The 14,707-nt window shown below is 39.1% G+C and overlaps 1 protein-coding gene across 1 annotated transcript; it reads right to left on the bottom strand.

The window, feature by feature from the left end:
• Positions 1 to 1,456: 1,456 nt before the first annotated feature.
• On the bottom strand, positions 1,457 to 4,308 carry LOC131244605 (agamous-like MADS-box protein AGL61). The gene has a single exon (XM_058244109.1). The coding sequence runs from the start codon at positions 3,261 to 3,263 to the stop codon at positions 2,574 to 2,576; it is 690 nt and encodes a 229-aa protein (XP_058100092.1). The 5' UTR covers positions 3,264 to 4,308; the 3' UTR covers positions 1,457 to 2,573.
• Between the last annotated feature and the right edge of the window lie 10,399 nt (positions 4,309 to 14,707).

Genomic DNA, 14,707 nt, shown 5'->3' with positions numbered 1-14,707 from the left:
AATACAAACCAACCAATAAAAATCCAAGAGGCTCTCCCCCATATGCCTAAAGCAAAACAACAACATAGCACTAAAAAGGCCCCACAGCCTGACCCACTAAAAACCATTCAACGATCAAAGTCCAAAAGCTACCTGCCATAATCCTCCGCATAAATCACACTCAAAGCATGCATTTTGGAACAATATCTTCTTGCCCATGGTTAGGCACAAAAACACTGAGACACCTAACAGTGATCAGCAAAAGGCAGAATATGCACAGATCCTCACTTGTCTTGATTGTATCCCAAATAGACTCAGCAAAAAACTGAATTGCAATGATCATATGAATATCCAATTGGCACATCAGAATCCATATCCTATATCTCAATAGAAATCCCAACAAAGCTGTGCTAAAACAGCACACTGACCATTTAGCAAAACAGCAGTTCGAGAACCATCACCATAGCCAGAGCAAAAAAGACCAAAAATGAAGATTGTATGCAGACAAAAACTAGAAGCATAACCCCAAAGTGCAGTGCTAGAGAGTATCCACAACCAAGACCCAAAACAGTTTCCAGCCATATAGAGTAAAACAGATCCAATTTTCCCACAAGCGGAAGCAAGAGTGGATGAAATCGGATGCAGTTGGCAGCTTGAAATCACCAAGATGACCTCGGATGCAGAAATAAGATTACCATGAAATTGGTAGGAAGGCGGCACAGGAGTTGCAATCCAAACACAGCCTGAGAACTTAAGGAATCCCACAAATGGAGGTTGACCACAATACGGACATTAGATTACTGGGTGAGAGGATGGATCTCAGATTGAAGACTGACCACGTAGTAACCAAAAGATCTCTGCTTTGCCTGAAAATCTACATCTACCCCATCCTAAACTTCAACACAGAAAAGACCATCCAATGGCCAATTAACCTCCCTAATTCTGATACCACATCTGCCTGTAACTATATCAATGCTATCCAAGATCCAAATACAACAAGCACAGGCCACATTACTTTCTAGCCTACAAAGCAGGAATTAACAAGCAACCAATATTCTCAAGGAAACCAATTTTGAAGCAGCCTCTAATGATGGAAACAGAAGTGTTAAAAACCAACTACGAATCTGCAACTTAACAAAGATGACTAGCAACATAGCCAGCAGAAGATTGCATATGATGCCATAATCCAAACATTCAGTGTTCCATCAATAGAACCTGGCCACCAGAATGCTCAGCTAACACCATTATTAGACAATCGCTGAAATGCAACCATAAAATGCATACAGATGGTCCAAAACCAGCAATTGCTGCTCCACCAATGACTGAAAAGTGGAATACATCCATAAATTTTTACAACCATCTACATCCAACTGAGTCTTAACTCTTAACTGAATAAAGCTGCAACCTGTGCACCACAACTGCGCCAAATTCTTGGCCGCAACAAAGTCCGCTAGAGCCTGGAAGAATAAAAAAACAAAAACCACAAATGTTCCAAATAACAGATCTGTAAAGCTGTTGTAGAGTCATCACCTTGTGTTCCAGTTCCAAAATGAAGCACATCAGATCGAGCAGATGATTGTCGCTTAGCCAAAATTCTGAGATTAAAAGATCAAGTGGTGGACCTCCTTGATGAATGATATGAATCACCAAGCAGAGGGTTCCACAAACAGTTTGTGGCTTGAGCAAATGCTCAACTAAGAATTGTGCATTCTCTCCTCATAAATGGGTCAATCAAGAAATGGATCCATATAGAATCCAGCCAACTTCAGGGCACAAATTAGAATCCTCCATGCCAGACTCACTGATAATCAAGACCAAACACTTGGATTGGGATCTACATCAAAACATTGAGGATCTCTTGATTGTGGTCGACCATCAAAAATCTACCCCTCAGATCTGCGCCACTTATTTCTCAATAACAATCACCTCATTGCAGGAAACATGCTCTACACAAATGTAGTGTTTCAAAGTGATAGAGAAACAACTGATGGAAGCCATCGTCAAGTGGAAGGGTCATGGTTGAATTCAAACATCGACTCAAACAAGATTAAAGGCATGTCAAACTCCATCCCGGCCACATACATGAGCATAGAATGTCAAGCACATGAAACATGGTCAAGTTGTCAAGTTCATGTTAAGTATTACTATAATGGAGCCATGCGTATACCAGGCTGAGAAATCATGTAAGAAACGAGGTGGAAAGCAGATGCGAAACGTCTCGTTTTGCATCATTAGTTACAGTAGTGACATGAATTTGTGAAACAAATGCGGGAATCATGATTAATGTAGATATTTGTGAGGGAAAATTCAAATGACTAACTCATACAACATAGCATTCAAAAGAAAACAATAGAATCTTTTATTTCTTCGAAATTACATATGTACGCGGTATGCCCAATCCCCAAAATTCCCCTTGAAAAAATAAGGGATACACTGACAATTAAAAAAACAAAAATATAAACATGGATATTTTCAAGAAATGTATATAATCAAATAACAAGGAAAAAAAAAAGAAAAAGAAAAAAAGTATGCCCTAATTTCCAAGCTCCAATTGGGAAAGCCAGAAGAAATTGCGAATAAAGTAATAATAAAATTCAAAAAGAATAGCCATAACCCAGATTGAGCGGAGATAGCTCACTAAAAATCCCTTCTTCATCATCCAAATTCCCAATTCCAGCAGTCGAAACTGAGCCCATCTCTTCCGAAATTTCAGCTTTTGAAAGTGAGCCCTCCTCTTCTACCAAATCCAACAACCGCTGTTCTTCAACTTCCACAGCAGCGTACAATTCAGACGACATCTCATTCAAACGTGCCAAGACATTCTCCTTAAACTTCTCCAAAACTGACTGCGACCTCTCCATCTCCTCCATCTCAAGTGAGTCCCACCAGACTTTCTCCCTGTGGACCTCACCTTTCATCACCGACAACATCATCTCTCTACACATGTTCTCGATGCTGAGTTGGCGTTCGAGCTCTGTGATCTGATCAGACATGGCAGAATGCTGGGTGGCAGCAGTTACGTCACCAACGCCAGCGACAAAGTGGGTGGAACTGTCGGCAAGGTACCTATCAAGAACAGCATCCACAGATGGATGGCCAAAGAGGAATGGGTTTCCGGCTGGGGAAGAAACAAAGATAGCTATCTGAGTGTCGTGCATATGGCAAAGAACAGCCGCTTTCTTGAATAGACCTTTCCGACGCTTTGAGAAACAAACCATCCTTGAGTTCTTATCCTCAATCAGCGCCATCTCTCTTTTCCTTTTCCCTTTCCCTTTCCTTTCCATTCTCTATCTCTCTATGTTCTGGCTTTCCTTTGCAAGACCTATGCCCGCCCGCAAAAAAAGTTTATTCTCATGATCCAACTTATATGCAGGCAATTAGCAAATGCATGCACACAGCATACAGGTACTTAAACTGACTAAATCGTTGTTCCCAATCCAGATGAATCACAAATATTAAAATTAAAAAAAATGCAAATTGATTTGATTTCCCAATGGCCCATTTGCAAGACAATCCTGAAATAATTTCTCCAAAAACAGAATGACCATCATTCCAATGATGAGCAAAATAGTGTGAAACATGGCTTTTTTTGCAGCATTTTATGACCACCATGATTATGTGCCATGCAGACAAGAAACAGAAAACTTTGGTTGGAGTGCCAAATAGTAGGTGCATGACTTTGTGAGCCAACAGGGCGTTATCAATTCCATCATCGGATCATTTCTACTGTCAAATTCGGGTAGACACATTGTTTTGTGATAATTTGGAAGTCCCATTTCACAAGCAAATCAGACAAATCCAAAATGAGCAGTGTGGGATTGTAACATCCGAAATGATAAATTCCCATAGCATTTTTAATAGTGACAATAATTCCACTGAAACAAAAGGCCATATGGCCTAAACAACCCTACAAAAAGCACAGATGATGAGGAATCATCTGGATTCTGGATGGAAAGAAGAATTACCCGTGCAACATTGATTAATCGACAATTGACTACACCCATTCAATAAATTATTACCCAGCCACAAATAATGGTCCTATTTCTAATGTTGCTGAACACAACCTCATGCGAATCTGCCTTGTTACAAAATAATACATTGTTGTGCTCCTTCCAAATTGACCATGCTAACAGACAGGGATGCCAAAAGGTCCTCCCCTCCATCCCTTAAGGCCTCCCTGCCAATCTTGAAAGAGACCTGGAATCATTCCTCGCATAACATAAACCAAGGAATAATTTGAGTATCCTCCACTACACCTAAAATGAAAAGTTTCAAAAGCATAATTCATTGGCTCAGCAACCCTATGGAAAGGTGTGGATGCACTGGAATAATCATCCACCAACTTCTAAGATGATATATGGAAGGAATCTTATCCCTCCCCACCAACAACCCAAAAGCCACAACCAGCTGAATCCTCTAAATGTGATCGATAAGATGAATCATTTAATGCCATCATATTCTAATAACAACTCGTAACAAGATTTGACACGAAAAGAACCATTTCTCTTAAGAGTTCAAAGACACTTGTCCATCTCCTCAACTAAAGGGATTACAACTATTAAGAGCAAGACCTTCCACAATGCTGATGAATTTGCCAAATTCCTCCACTGTAATTTTTTTTTTCTAAAACCCCAGTTTCAAACTACTTGGACACTAATTCGATTATAGGCTTGCACGATCATTTTTTCTTTAACAGCAGCCACCTAGTACAACCTTGGAAATTTGTTTCAAAGTGCAACATTATCCGGCACACTGTCAAACAACCATTTACTCCAAAAGCTTAAGCTTTCAGAGTGTGGTGTCTCAATGTCTATCAAGGGACTTTATCACTTCAACACCCCCCTACACGTGCGTGGTGGGAACTCCGCACGGGAACATACTAACAAGGGTGGAGGGACACTCACACCATAAATAGGCTGGACTTGATTGCCCGGTCCCTGGGCCAGACCTAATTTTTCTTGACCCCCCGTGGGAGGATAATATATTAGCGAGGCATATTTGCTGCTCTCGAGATTCGAACATAGGACCTTCCGCTTTGATACCATTTCAAACAACCATTTACTCCAAAAGCTTAAGCTTTCAGAGTGTGGTGTCTCAATGTCTATCAAGGGACTTTATCACTTCAATACACACATCCTCTCAAAATAAAAACATGAGTTCCATCTCCAACTCTCTCTCTCTCTCTCTCTCTCTCTCTCTCTCTCTCTCTCTCTCTCTCTGAAAGATGATGAAACTTTATTAAGGCAAAAGCCAAAAGAAAAGGAACAAACGGACCAAAGGAAACAAAAGAAAGAGAGAACCAAAAAACAAGAAAAACTAAATACAAGGAGGAATCCACTTTTGGTCTCCAACTAGACCAAAGGGGAAGGTCTCCACTTTTGGTTAAAGCAAGAACAGCTCGAGTCTCTGTGCCAAGCTTGAAATAGAGAAACCATTATCTCAAGCATCATCCATACAAAATCAGACAGAATACTAGACCACATAATACGGGGATAAAGCACGATGAATAAAAAGGTGATCCACCATCTCTTCCACCTTCAAACACAACGGACAGACAGTGGGGAGCACCATCCCTCTTTTCTACAAGTTATCTATCATAAGAATCCTTCTTTCTGCAAGCCAAGCAAAGGCAGTGATTTTTGGAGGAGCTCCATAGGATCTAACCTCCGTAGTGTGATACTACTCTTCAATAGGCCCATGATTAGAGAGACTGGAATAGAGCGACCGGACCAAGAAGGAGCCCGACTTGCTAAACTACCAGACGAGAGTCTTTAACTCTCGAGGAAGTTGATAGGCCTTACAAGAGCGACAAAAGGTGTAGCAAATCAGCAAATTCCGAGTCATCTAAATCCCTACGACAAGGAGTCCAAACTCCCTAGCCCTCAACAAGAGAAAAGAAGCTAGCAATAGAAATCCCACTCAAAGGGCACAGATTTGCCAAATTAGTGAAAGATCATTTGAGCAGGGAATCACCGCACCAAGTATGATCCCAAATTCCGATTCTCGATCCCTCCCCAACTGCAAATCGAATCCCTTTAAAAACCTTTGGGGCCACCGAATATCATCTCCAACCCTCTTTTCAATAGCCTTCAAGAAATCCAATTCCAAACTGCACACAGCCTTCCACACTCATGAAGCCTTAGAGAGAGAAATAGAGAGCAACTTTCCACACTCCCGAAGCATGAGAGAGAGAGAGAGTCCATGTCATATGCTTCCACAAGTTATCTTCCTCTATCCCAAATCTCCATAGCCATTTCCAAAGAAGCGCAATATTCATTCTATTCAGAGATCTAACACGTGACCTACCTTGATTTTTTTACTTCTACACTTCATCCCACTCAAGCAAGTGGTATCGATTCTTATATTCCCCTCCCTACCAAAGGAAATCCCTTTGAATATTTTTTTCAAATCTCTTAATAACCTTTGCCAGTCATAGAAATAGAGACACAAAGTAGACTGGCAAGTTAAAATGCAAAGGGGGATATCACCTCTTCTAACCTAAGAGTTTACTTTCCATCCTTTCCACAAACACAACCAATAAATGTATTGGTGATTTTCCAACACAAAGGGGAAGAAGGCCAAGGTATTTTTACAAAAGCCTTCCACAATTCTGCCTGGAATTTGTAACACCCTCATCTGAGATCTTAATCCCCATCACCTCCCTCATTGGGATATTAGTTTTACTATTTTAGGGCCACTGCAACTTCAAAACATCTAACCATTTTACTCATATTACCAACTTGCTCTGTGTACAACACAAAAATAGTGTTTCATCCATATTAGCTTTCAACAACATCCTAGATACTTCCATTACCACAAAAAATAGGACGGAGATAATGGATCCCTTGACTTGTGCTCAATGTATCATGTGGATGAAATATTGGATTTCTAACACATGTGATATGATATCCTCATAGAATACATTTTACAAAGATAATAACAAGATTAGTTGTTATATCGCAATATCCGCAATATTTTCGATATTTCTTGCAATATCCACAATATTTTTGGTGATATCTGCAACATTTCCCATAACCATGACTCCCGGGATCCATAATTCAATTCATCATTCTATGAGGGTTTTCTTCATTTTCTTTCTAGTTGAATAAGCTAGGCAATTGCTGAAAATTAATTCCAATCTCCTCTCTAGCAAAGGTATTGGGAATTACATTTACCCTCTCCTCAACATGGCAAAATGAAATGTTTGTTCTTGACGCTAAATACCAAATTTTAACAATCATAGCAGACGATTTCCATGGCAGGTAACTCCACGTGGATCTCATACTAAGGTATATCTTTTGTTCTTTTAGCTTTTTGTTTTATTGGTTGTGTTTTCTTGCTTGTATTGTATGGTGTTTCAATGATATGAATTTATGGCCAACAATGCATAGATTTGTATCCTAAACAATCAACATAGTTGTTGTTGTTTTTTCTTTTCTTTTCTTTTCTTTTTTTTTTCTTTCTGGCTTTGAGTTCTAAGTGTGTAATCATGCATCTTTTAACATCAACTAATTTTCACTAAAAAATTTCCCCTACCAACTTCTTACCTTAGTAATAGAACCCTCTTCTTCCAACCACATCAACTCAAATCTAAGAGGTACCATATCCTAAGATCAGCGGTAGACTCTAGCAAAATTGAATAGTGATCATAAATCAGTCAAGCAATACCTCTTTGAGCTGCACCCAAGTAATGATCTTCCTAATCCATCAGTATAAGGAACCCATCATTTCTAGATTGTTGGATGCATGCCAGCCACCTTCCTGACACGTGTCAGCCTGTGGCAACCCCAAGTGGGACCCACCCTAAACATGGCAACACCTCTCTCCCTTATTTAAAGGGGAGAGAAGAGGGGTGGTGTTTGGGGATACATACACACCAAAAAGTTAAGACAGAGAGAGAGAGGGAGAAGGAGAGAAAAAGAGAGGATTTTTTTGTGTGCACTGTGGATACATGCGATGCATGGTGTGCAAATTCTGATATAGAGAAGGGTCTGCTCCCATGATTGTTCGAAGTCGAGTGTGTCAACATACCATTGTCGCCGTCGGATCAAGTAAGTGAATTGGCTTGTCTTCTCTATGTAGTTAATTTAAGCGGGCCGCCGGTTTCAATGTTTTGGCTCCTTGATTTCGGACGAGTAATCACATTGTTTTATCCGCAATTATATTAATGGACCGAACTGACCACGTTGTCTGCCTACACCAACATAGATAGAATAGGATCCAATTGGATATTTGTCCATGTAAACTTAACCCAACAAAGAAGTAGATCGATTAGATCATTTGTTGCTAAATGAATCATTAAACCTTGCATATTATTGTTCATATAGGTGCCATCCTTCTCATATGGGAATTGAACGACAATAGAGTCCCCCCCACACACCATGGAATGTTCCATCTACCATGCATGGAATCCACTTCCATCCCAAAACTCTTCCTAAACCTCAGATCATTTGGCCATAAAACTAGTAGCCCCCTACATAGACCTCTTTGAACAAAATAGAAACAAAATTTTTGCCCATAATATTGTTAACCTTCGATAGAATGTTTATATTTGAAATGACAAAATTCTCCAAGATGCTCCTATTGCATCTAGAGACACCTAATCATTTGCTCAACCATCCCACATTGGTTGAACCATCCATGTATCCATGGACTGATATTTTATTTTATTTTTACTTTCATAACGACACCACATGCACTTTCTGCAAAACCCTCTCCATCTCCCTGGTCAATGGTGCTAATGCCTCCCCTTCCCCCTATCCGATTTGATCATTGATCCTTCCTTCTCTTTTTTTCATAATTTACTGAAGAAGCTAAGCTCTATAACTCCCTCTTGTCTTTCTTTTTCTTTTGTTTGTCCATTGTAGTGTTTTCCTACTCAGCTCCTCTTCCCTTTCCTTCCACGAATTCAAATAAAGTATGGTGAGCCTCCTCCCTGTTTGCAAAGATGACCTCACCATCTTCTCAAATCAACATATTGCTTTTGCCACCTCACAAACTTGCACTCCTTGGCTCCTTTTACCTCCCATTTATCCATGCACCGACATCACAATCCTCCTATCATCGATGACCAAAGATGTTGGGTTGAAAATTGAATTGAGATCATCCTCTTCTCTACTACCATCCACAATTTGCAAGAGAGGAGAAGAAAATTCAACCATTAGAATAACAGCTCCAGAACCTTCTACTTGTTCCATGAGACATTTTCGTGATCATAGTCCAGCCTCCCATAATATTGCTACTCCCTTCATGTTTCTTTCCAGGCAAAATTTTTAATTGTAAGTCTTGTTTGTAACTTCCAGAGTGCCCGCATCTTGTAAAAAGACATTGCTTTCACCCAAGTTAGATGTTTTCTTTTGAATTTCTATCCGTGCACTTGCATTTCATGTTACCCTTCGTATCCTCTCACCCCTCCTTTTGAGCTATCTTCTCAACGAATCCACACCTGCCCATATCAACTACAAAGCCACCAACCACCTGCTACGACATAATAACACTTGACACAGGTCCTCCCCAACAAATGATAACGAGTAATTGAAATTCACAATTACTCATCGTCTTGCTCATCAACGCTATGTTCATCGTATCCTCTTGTAACTGTGAATCTCCCTCGGTCTTCTCTATTGTATCATCCTCCCATGCGACTTAAACATTGCAACATTCTCCAAAAGCCCAAAGCTTGATGATATCCTTTGATCTTTCTCTATTGTTGCACCGAGTCTTCATTCTCACATATTGTAGCTCCTCTCTGCTATGAGTATTTGATTCTATCTCCTCCACCTGGCCTGAACGAGACCCCCTAAAAACATAATTTAGCCACTCATCAAGGGGACTCCATAAGGCTTCACCTATATACTCTTCGATTGCTTATTCCACCAATCATTCCATCTGTAAATTTGTTTAATCAACCCATCAAAGATGGACCCTCCCTGCATCATCATTTTGACACTTCCTCAGTATCAACCCCAAACCATATATCCGTATATGATAGATGGAAAATATTCATGTTGACAATTGCATGGCCCACCTACCATAGAGCCAGTTTTCAACTTCTTCTACAGAAAACTCTGCCCTTCTAGTACCGAAATGAACTCTTATGTAGATTCTTCTTTTCCACTAGGATTACCCAATACTTCCACCAGAATGTGTTTAACGCCATCTTTCTCTTCCAGCCCAGGTCACATACTGCCTTTTCTCTTCCTTCTTGCATTTATCGGTTCAAACTGCATCTTACAATTTATCCTCTAAAACCACCATTTGAGTTGCATCTCTGTTCTTCTCCATTGAGGAAAACGATACCACTACCTCACTATATTTAAAATTAGCATAAAACTAGCCACAGGATTCCTACTCGATACACTTCCTTTGCAATATTCCAGGCCATATTTTGCAAATATGACTGACATTTTTTTAGGACCACCAACCATTTCGCCACATACAATGTAATGGTCTTCTCTGCCTCCATCAAGACATACCTCATAAAGCAAAACATCCACCATCTCCATTGTACTCTCTCTAGCTATGTGCCAATCCCTCATAAAATCCTACACCATGGAAAATATTGGGAAGGTCCGGCACAGATATACCTTCCAGCAGATTCAAAACATGCAACATCACCCATTTTTTGTAGAGCTCCATAAGGATCACATCCAAGGCCATGCACTCCACCATCTACTCTCCAAAATCTCCATATTTACACTAAATCCCACCCCAAAAAATGAAAATTCAATGAGAATGGGTCGGATCCATTATCTTGTTATCATCAAATGATAAACATGTCGTTTTCTCCTTATTAGAATTTTTCTACGATGTTTTTTTAGATGTAACCATAATTTGATTAGAAAACTAGCAAAAAAAAGAAGAAGAAACACAAAAGCAGAGATGATGAGAAATTATCTAGAAAAACAAAGACCAAACACCATTCAAGTGATGTCATTTCAAAAAAAAAAAAAAAACACCATTCAAGTGATATCTTGTTTAATTCATGGAATTTTGAAATATGTTGCACAAATTGCTCCATGCCCTTAATGCCTTTTTTAACAAAAGAAATTCAAAAGTTCAATAACCAAGTAAGATGAGGATCAAATAGCTTACAACATGAGTTGGAACGAAATTGAAAAAGGAAAACAAAGGGAACTTACAATGAGAGTGGGGTCAGCTGCAATCACCAAGCCAATGAATGCTACAAAGGTCTACATGCAAAGTAATGATCCATAAATTCAGCATATATCAACCAAATTCAACCTAATTTTTACAATTAATGAAATCTATAAAAGCATTGGTCTAAAGCAATTAATTTGCTACAATAAGAACAAAGGGCCATAAAGCAAAAACCTGCTCTTTGGTCCGCCCGGAAATCAGAGGAATCGTAGGCCCCAAACCCCAAAAGACTCTAAATTTCAAACGTTTAGACAGAGAGAGAGAAAGAATACCGTTGGAAGGAACGCTGGGGTTTGTTTCCAAAAATGATTTAAATCGTATACCCATTTAGATGTATTATAAATCTGATTTTAAGCGGGAAAAAAATGGGATTTTACAATGTAACTCCTCACTAATCTGGTATTTACATCCCAATACCTTTCAAATTAAGTTTTCATATAACTCCCTCATTAATCAAGTTATTGCCAAAGGGTCACCTTTCCGTTAGTTCCATCCAATTCCGTTTAAAATATAATTTTTAACTGCCCACTGTTAATCTATGATCTGCTATTTTATATATATAGGGAAAAGGTTCTATACGGCTGAGCTGTGTAGGCTTCATCATGATGTATGTCAAACATCAACACCGTGCATTTGATGGATCCCCTTAAGGTTCTATATGGCCGAGCTGTGTGGGCCCCACCATGATGTATGTCAAACATCAACACCGTGCATTTGATGGATCCCCTTTAAATTATGCAATATCCCAAAAATCAGACGTATGCGGAACTCAGATGGGCTGTACCATCTAAAATCATGTGAAGACATGCCTAAAACATATAAAAGCACTTGGTGGGGCCCACCTGAAATTTGGATGCGTCTGAAACTTGGTCTAACCTGTATTTTTGAACCACATCTCTTTGGGCCTAATATATGATTATGAATTTTTTAATGGAGGGTAACCTCTCTCAACTTTTGTATGTGGTGTGGCCCACAAAAGTCACGGATTGACTTAATTTTTAAGACCTACGGCCACTATAGAATGGTGCATCTGACTGATGGGATAGATTTTCAAAATACATCATGGTAGGTCCCACACAACTCGACCTCATGGAGAGTTCGCATGAGCTCGACCGTATAGAACTTTTTTCTATACAGAGAGGAGAAATTTACGACTGTGGGCCCCACCTTTTATCCAGTGGTTTTTAGGAAACAAAACAAACTTAGCATACGCACTTGGACCTTTTTGTACGGACACCGAATTTGAGGACAAAAATACCCTTGCCTTCGTCTGGCTGGCGTGCAGAGACGGGTGCTGACGGACGGTCCGGCGATGGGAATTCAAGTGGGGCCCACTGTGATGTTTGTGAGAAATCCTCCCCGTCTAAGTTCATTCATAGGGTCACAAAGACCTGGATGAAGAGGAAAACAAATTTCATAACGATCCAAAACTTCTGTAACCCTAAAAAAGGGTTTCAATGGTAGACGTTCAATTCCCCACTATCTTTTACGGTGTGGTCCACTTGATAGTTATATCTATCTTATTTTTCGTCTCAAGCCTTAATATGAGCTCGCCAAATAGTTGGACGGTTTGGATATAACACAGACCTCATGATGGGACCCACACAAGCAACGCAGGAAAAAAAAACAGAACAGAGTGCCGCGGTAGTTTGACTTTTTTATTTTTTTACTCCCGTACATTTTTCTCTAATACATAATTATGTAAATATGTATATATAAATATATAAAAAAAAAAAATTATCTTTTAATTCATTTCTTTGTCTATCTGTTTAACAAGCATATCTCCTAAACTAGAAAGATATACTTAACATACCACATATGATTTTGGGATAAGAGAAGCTAATTTAGCCAACTAACCTCGTTATTTTCTAAGATGCATAAGTAGTTCCTCAAGCACTATTACACTACCATAAAGAAAAATATCAATACAGAATATACAGCTAATGCAATAATTACCTAAGGATAACCTATCATGCTTATATGACATAGTCTCAAATGTATTCCGACATGTTTATAGAATGGAAGTTCCATGGAAGCTTTATTCATGTATTCTCAGCCCTGCATTTGGCCCTTGAGTTAAATTTCCAGAAATTGCTATTCTAATGGATTCTACAATTGGTTAAAACAATTAGAACAATGGGAGTTATTATTTGAGGTGTAAACTCAGGTAACAAAAAGCTTCTCAGTTGGATTTCTTTTTCAAGGTCCTTCCAAACACCAAGTGAATTTGGAAAGTGACCACAACTACATATTCAACGAAATGCTAAGGTTTGCACATAACTAGCCTTTTCAAGTTAGGTTTGTGTAGTTCAAACGCCAGCTAATGACATGAATGATTTGTGGCATTCGAGCTACAACGAAGGAATCCATACCAGTTTCAAGCTCTTTGAAAAACAGCGGGGCAAGCATGAAAAAGAGCGGGGCAAGCATGAAATTCAGCGGGGCAAACATGAAAAAGAGCGGGGCAAGCATGAAATTCAGCGGGACAAATATGAAAATGAACGGGGCAAACATGAAAAATAGCAGGGCAAGCATGAAATTCAGCGGGGCAAACATGAAAAAGAGCAGAGCAAGCATGAAAATGAGCGGGGCAAACATGAAAAAGAGTGAGACAAGCATGAAATTCAACGAGCAAACATGAAATTCAACATCTAAAGCAATTGTCAAGCATTAAGTTCTATGTGCATTGAACTTGATTGACGAGCATAATGAGACAAACTGAAAATACAGTAGGACAAAGTATAAAGTTCATTTCATCATCCACCAAAATTATAAAGTATGTTATAAATCATAACTTACAATTCCGGCGATTATGCAGAAAAATTACAAAGTATGCTATTCAGTTTTCCTCGCTCCCTCTCATGTTAAGCTCGCTTTAATTTCAGTTTTTCTTACTTCCTCTCATGCTAAGCTCACTCAATTTCAGGCTACTTAGATAATATTGATAGTATTTGATCCTCTCTGACGCAATAGATCCTCGTTGCATCATAAAAGCATGAATGCTCACTAAGGTACCTACGAAACAATTTTTATGTATTGTAAATTCTTTTCATTTGGCTTGGCGTATCCCTTCTTTCACTTCTAATGAAATTGTTACCGTGTATACCTACAGTAGTAGATAAGTAGTTTATTCGAGATAAGTAAGCTCGGTAAGCTTGGTTTAAGATCAATTGCAAGTAACTTTTTTACTTAAAGTTAATCACTTCAGCTAGGTAAGCTTGGTTTAAGATACAAGTATCGACATATATCGAGAGTGTCTCGATAATATCGAGATTTTATCTATGATATATCAAGTGTTGCTCGATAATATCGACTTTGCCTTTGAAATGTTCAGCATCCAACACTGAAATTTCAATAATTTCTCGATATATCGAATATGTCTTGATAATATAGACGTTCAAAACTTGATATATCGTTCAATTTCGTGTTTGCCCCGCTCAAATTTCAGTTTCCCCCGCTCAATTTCAAGTTTGCCCCACTGAATTTTATGTTTGCCCCCACTTATTTTCATGCTTGCCTCGCTCATTTTCTCGATAAATTGTTTGAAGCTCTTTGAAAATGAGCGGGG

The sequence above is a fragment of the Magnolia sinica genome, chromosome 4 (assembly GCF_029962835.1).
Source record: "Magnolia sinica isolate HGM2019 chromosome 4, MsV1, whole genome shotgun sequence".
Lineage (NCBI taxonomy): Eukaryota > Viridiplantae > Streptophyta > Magnoliopsida > Magnoliales > Magnoliaceae > Magnolia > Magnolia sinica.
Note: the sequence above shows the minus strand (reverse complement) of the source record. Positions and strands in the feature narration are given on the sequence as shown.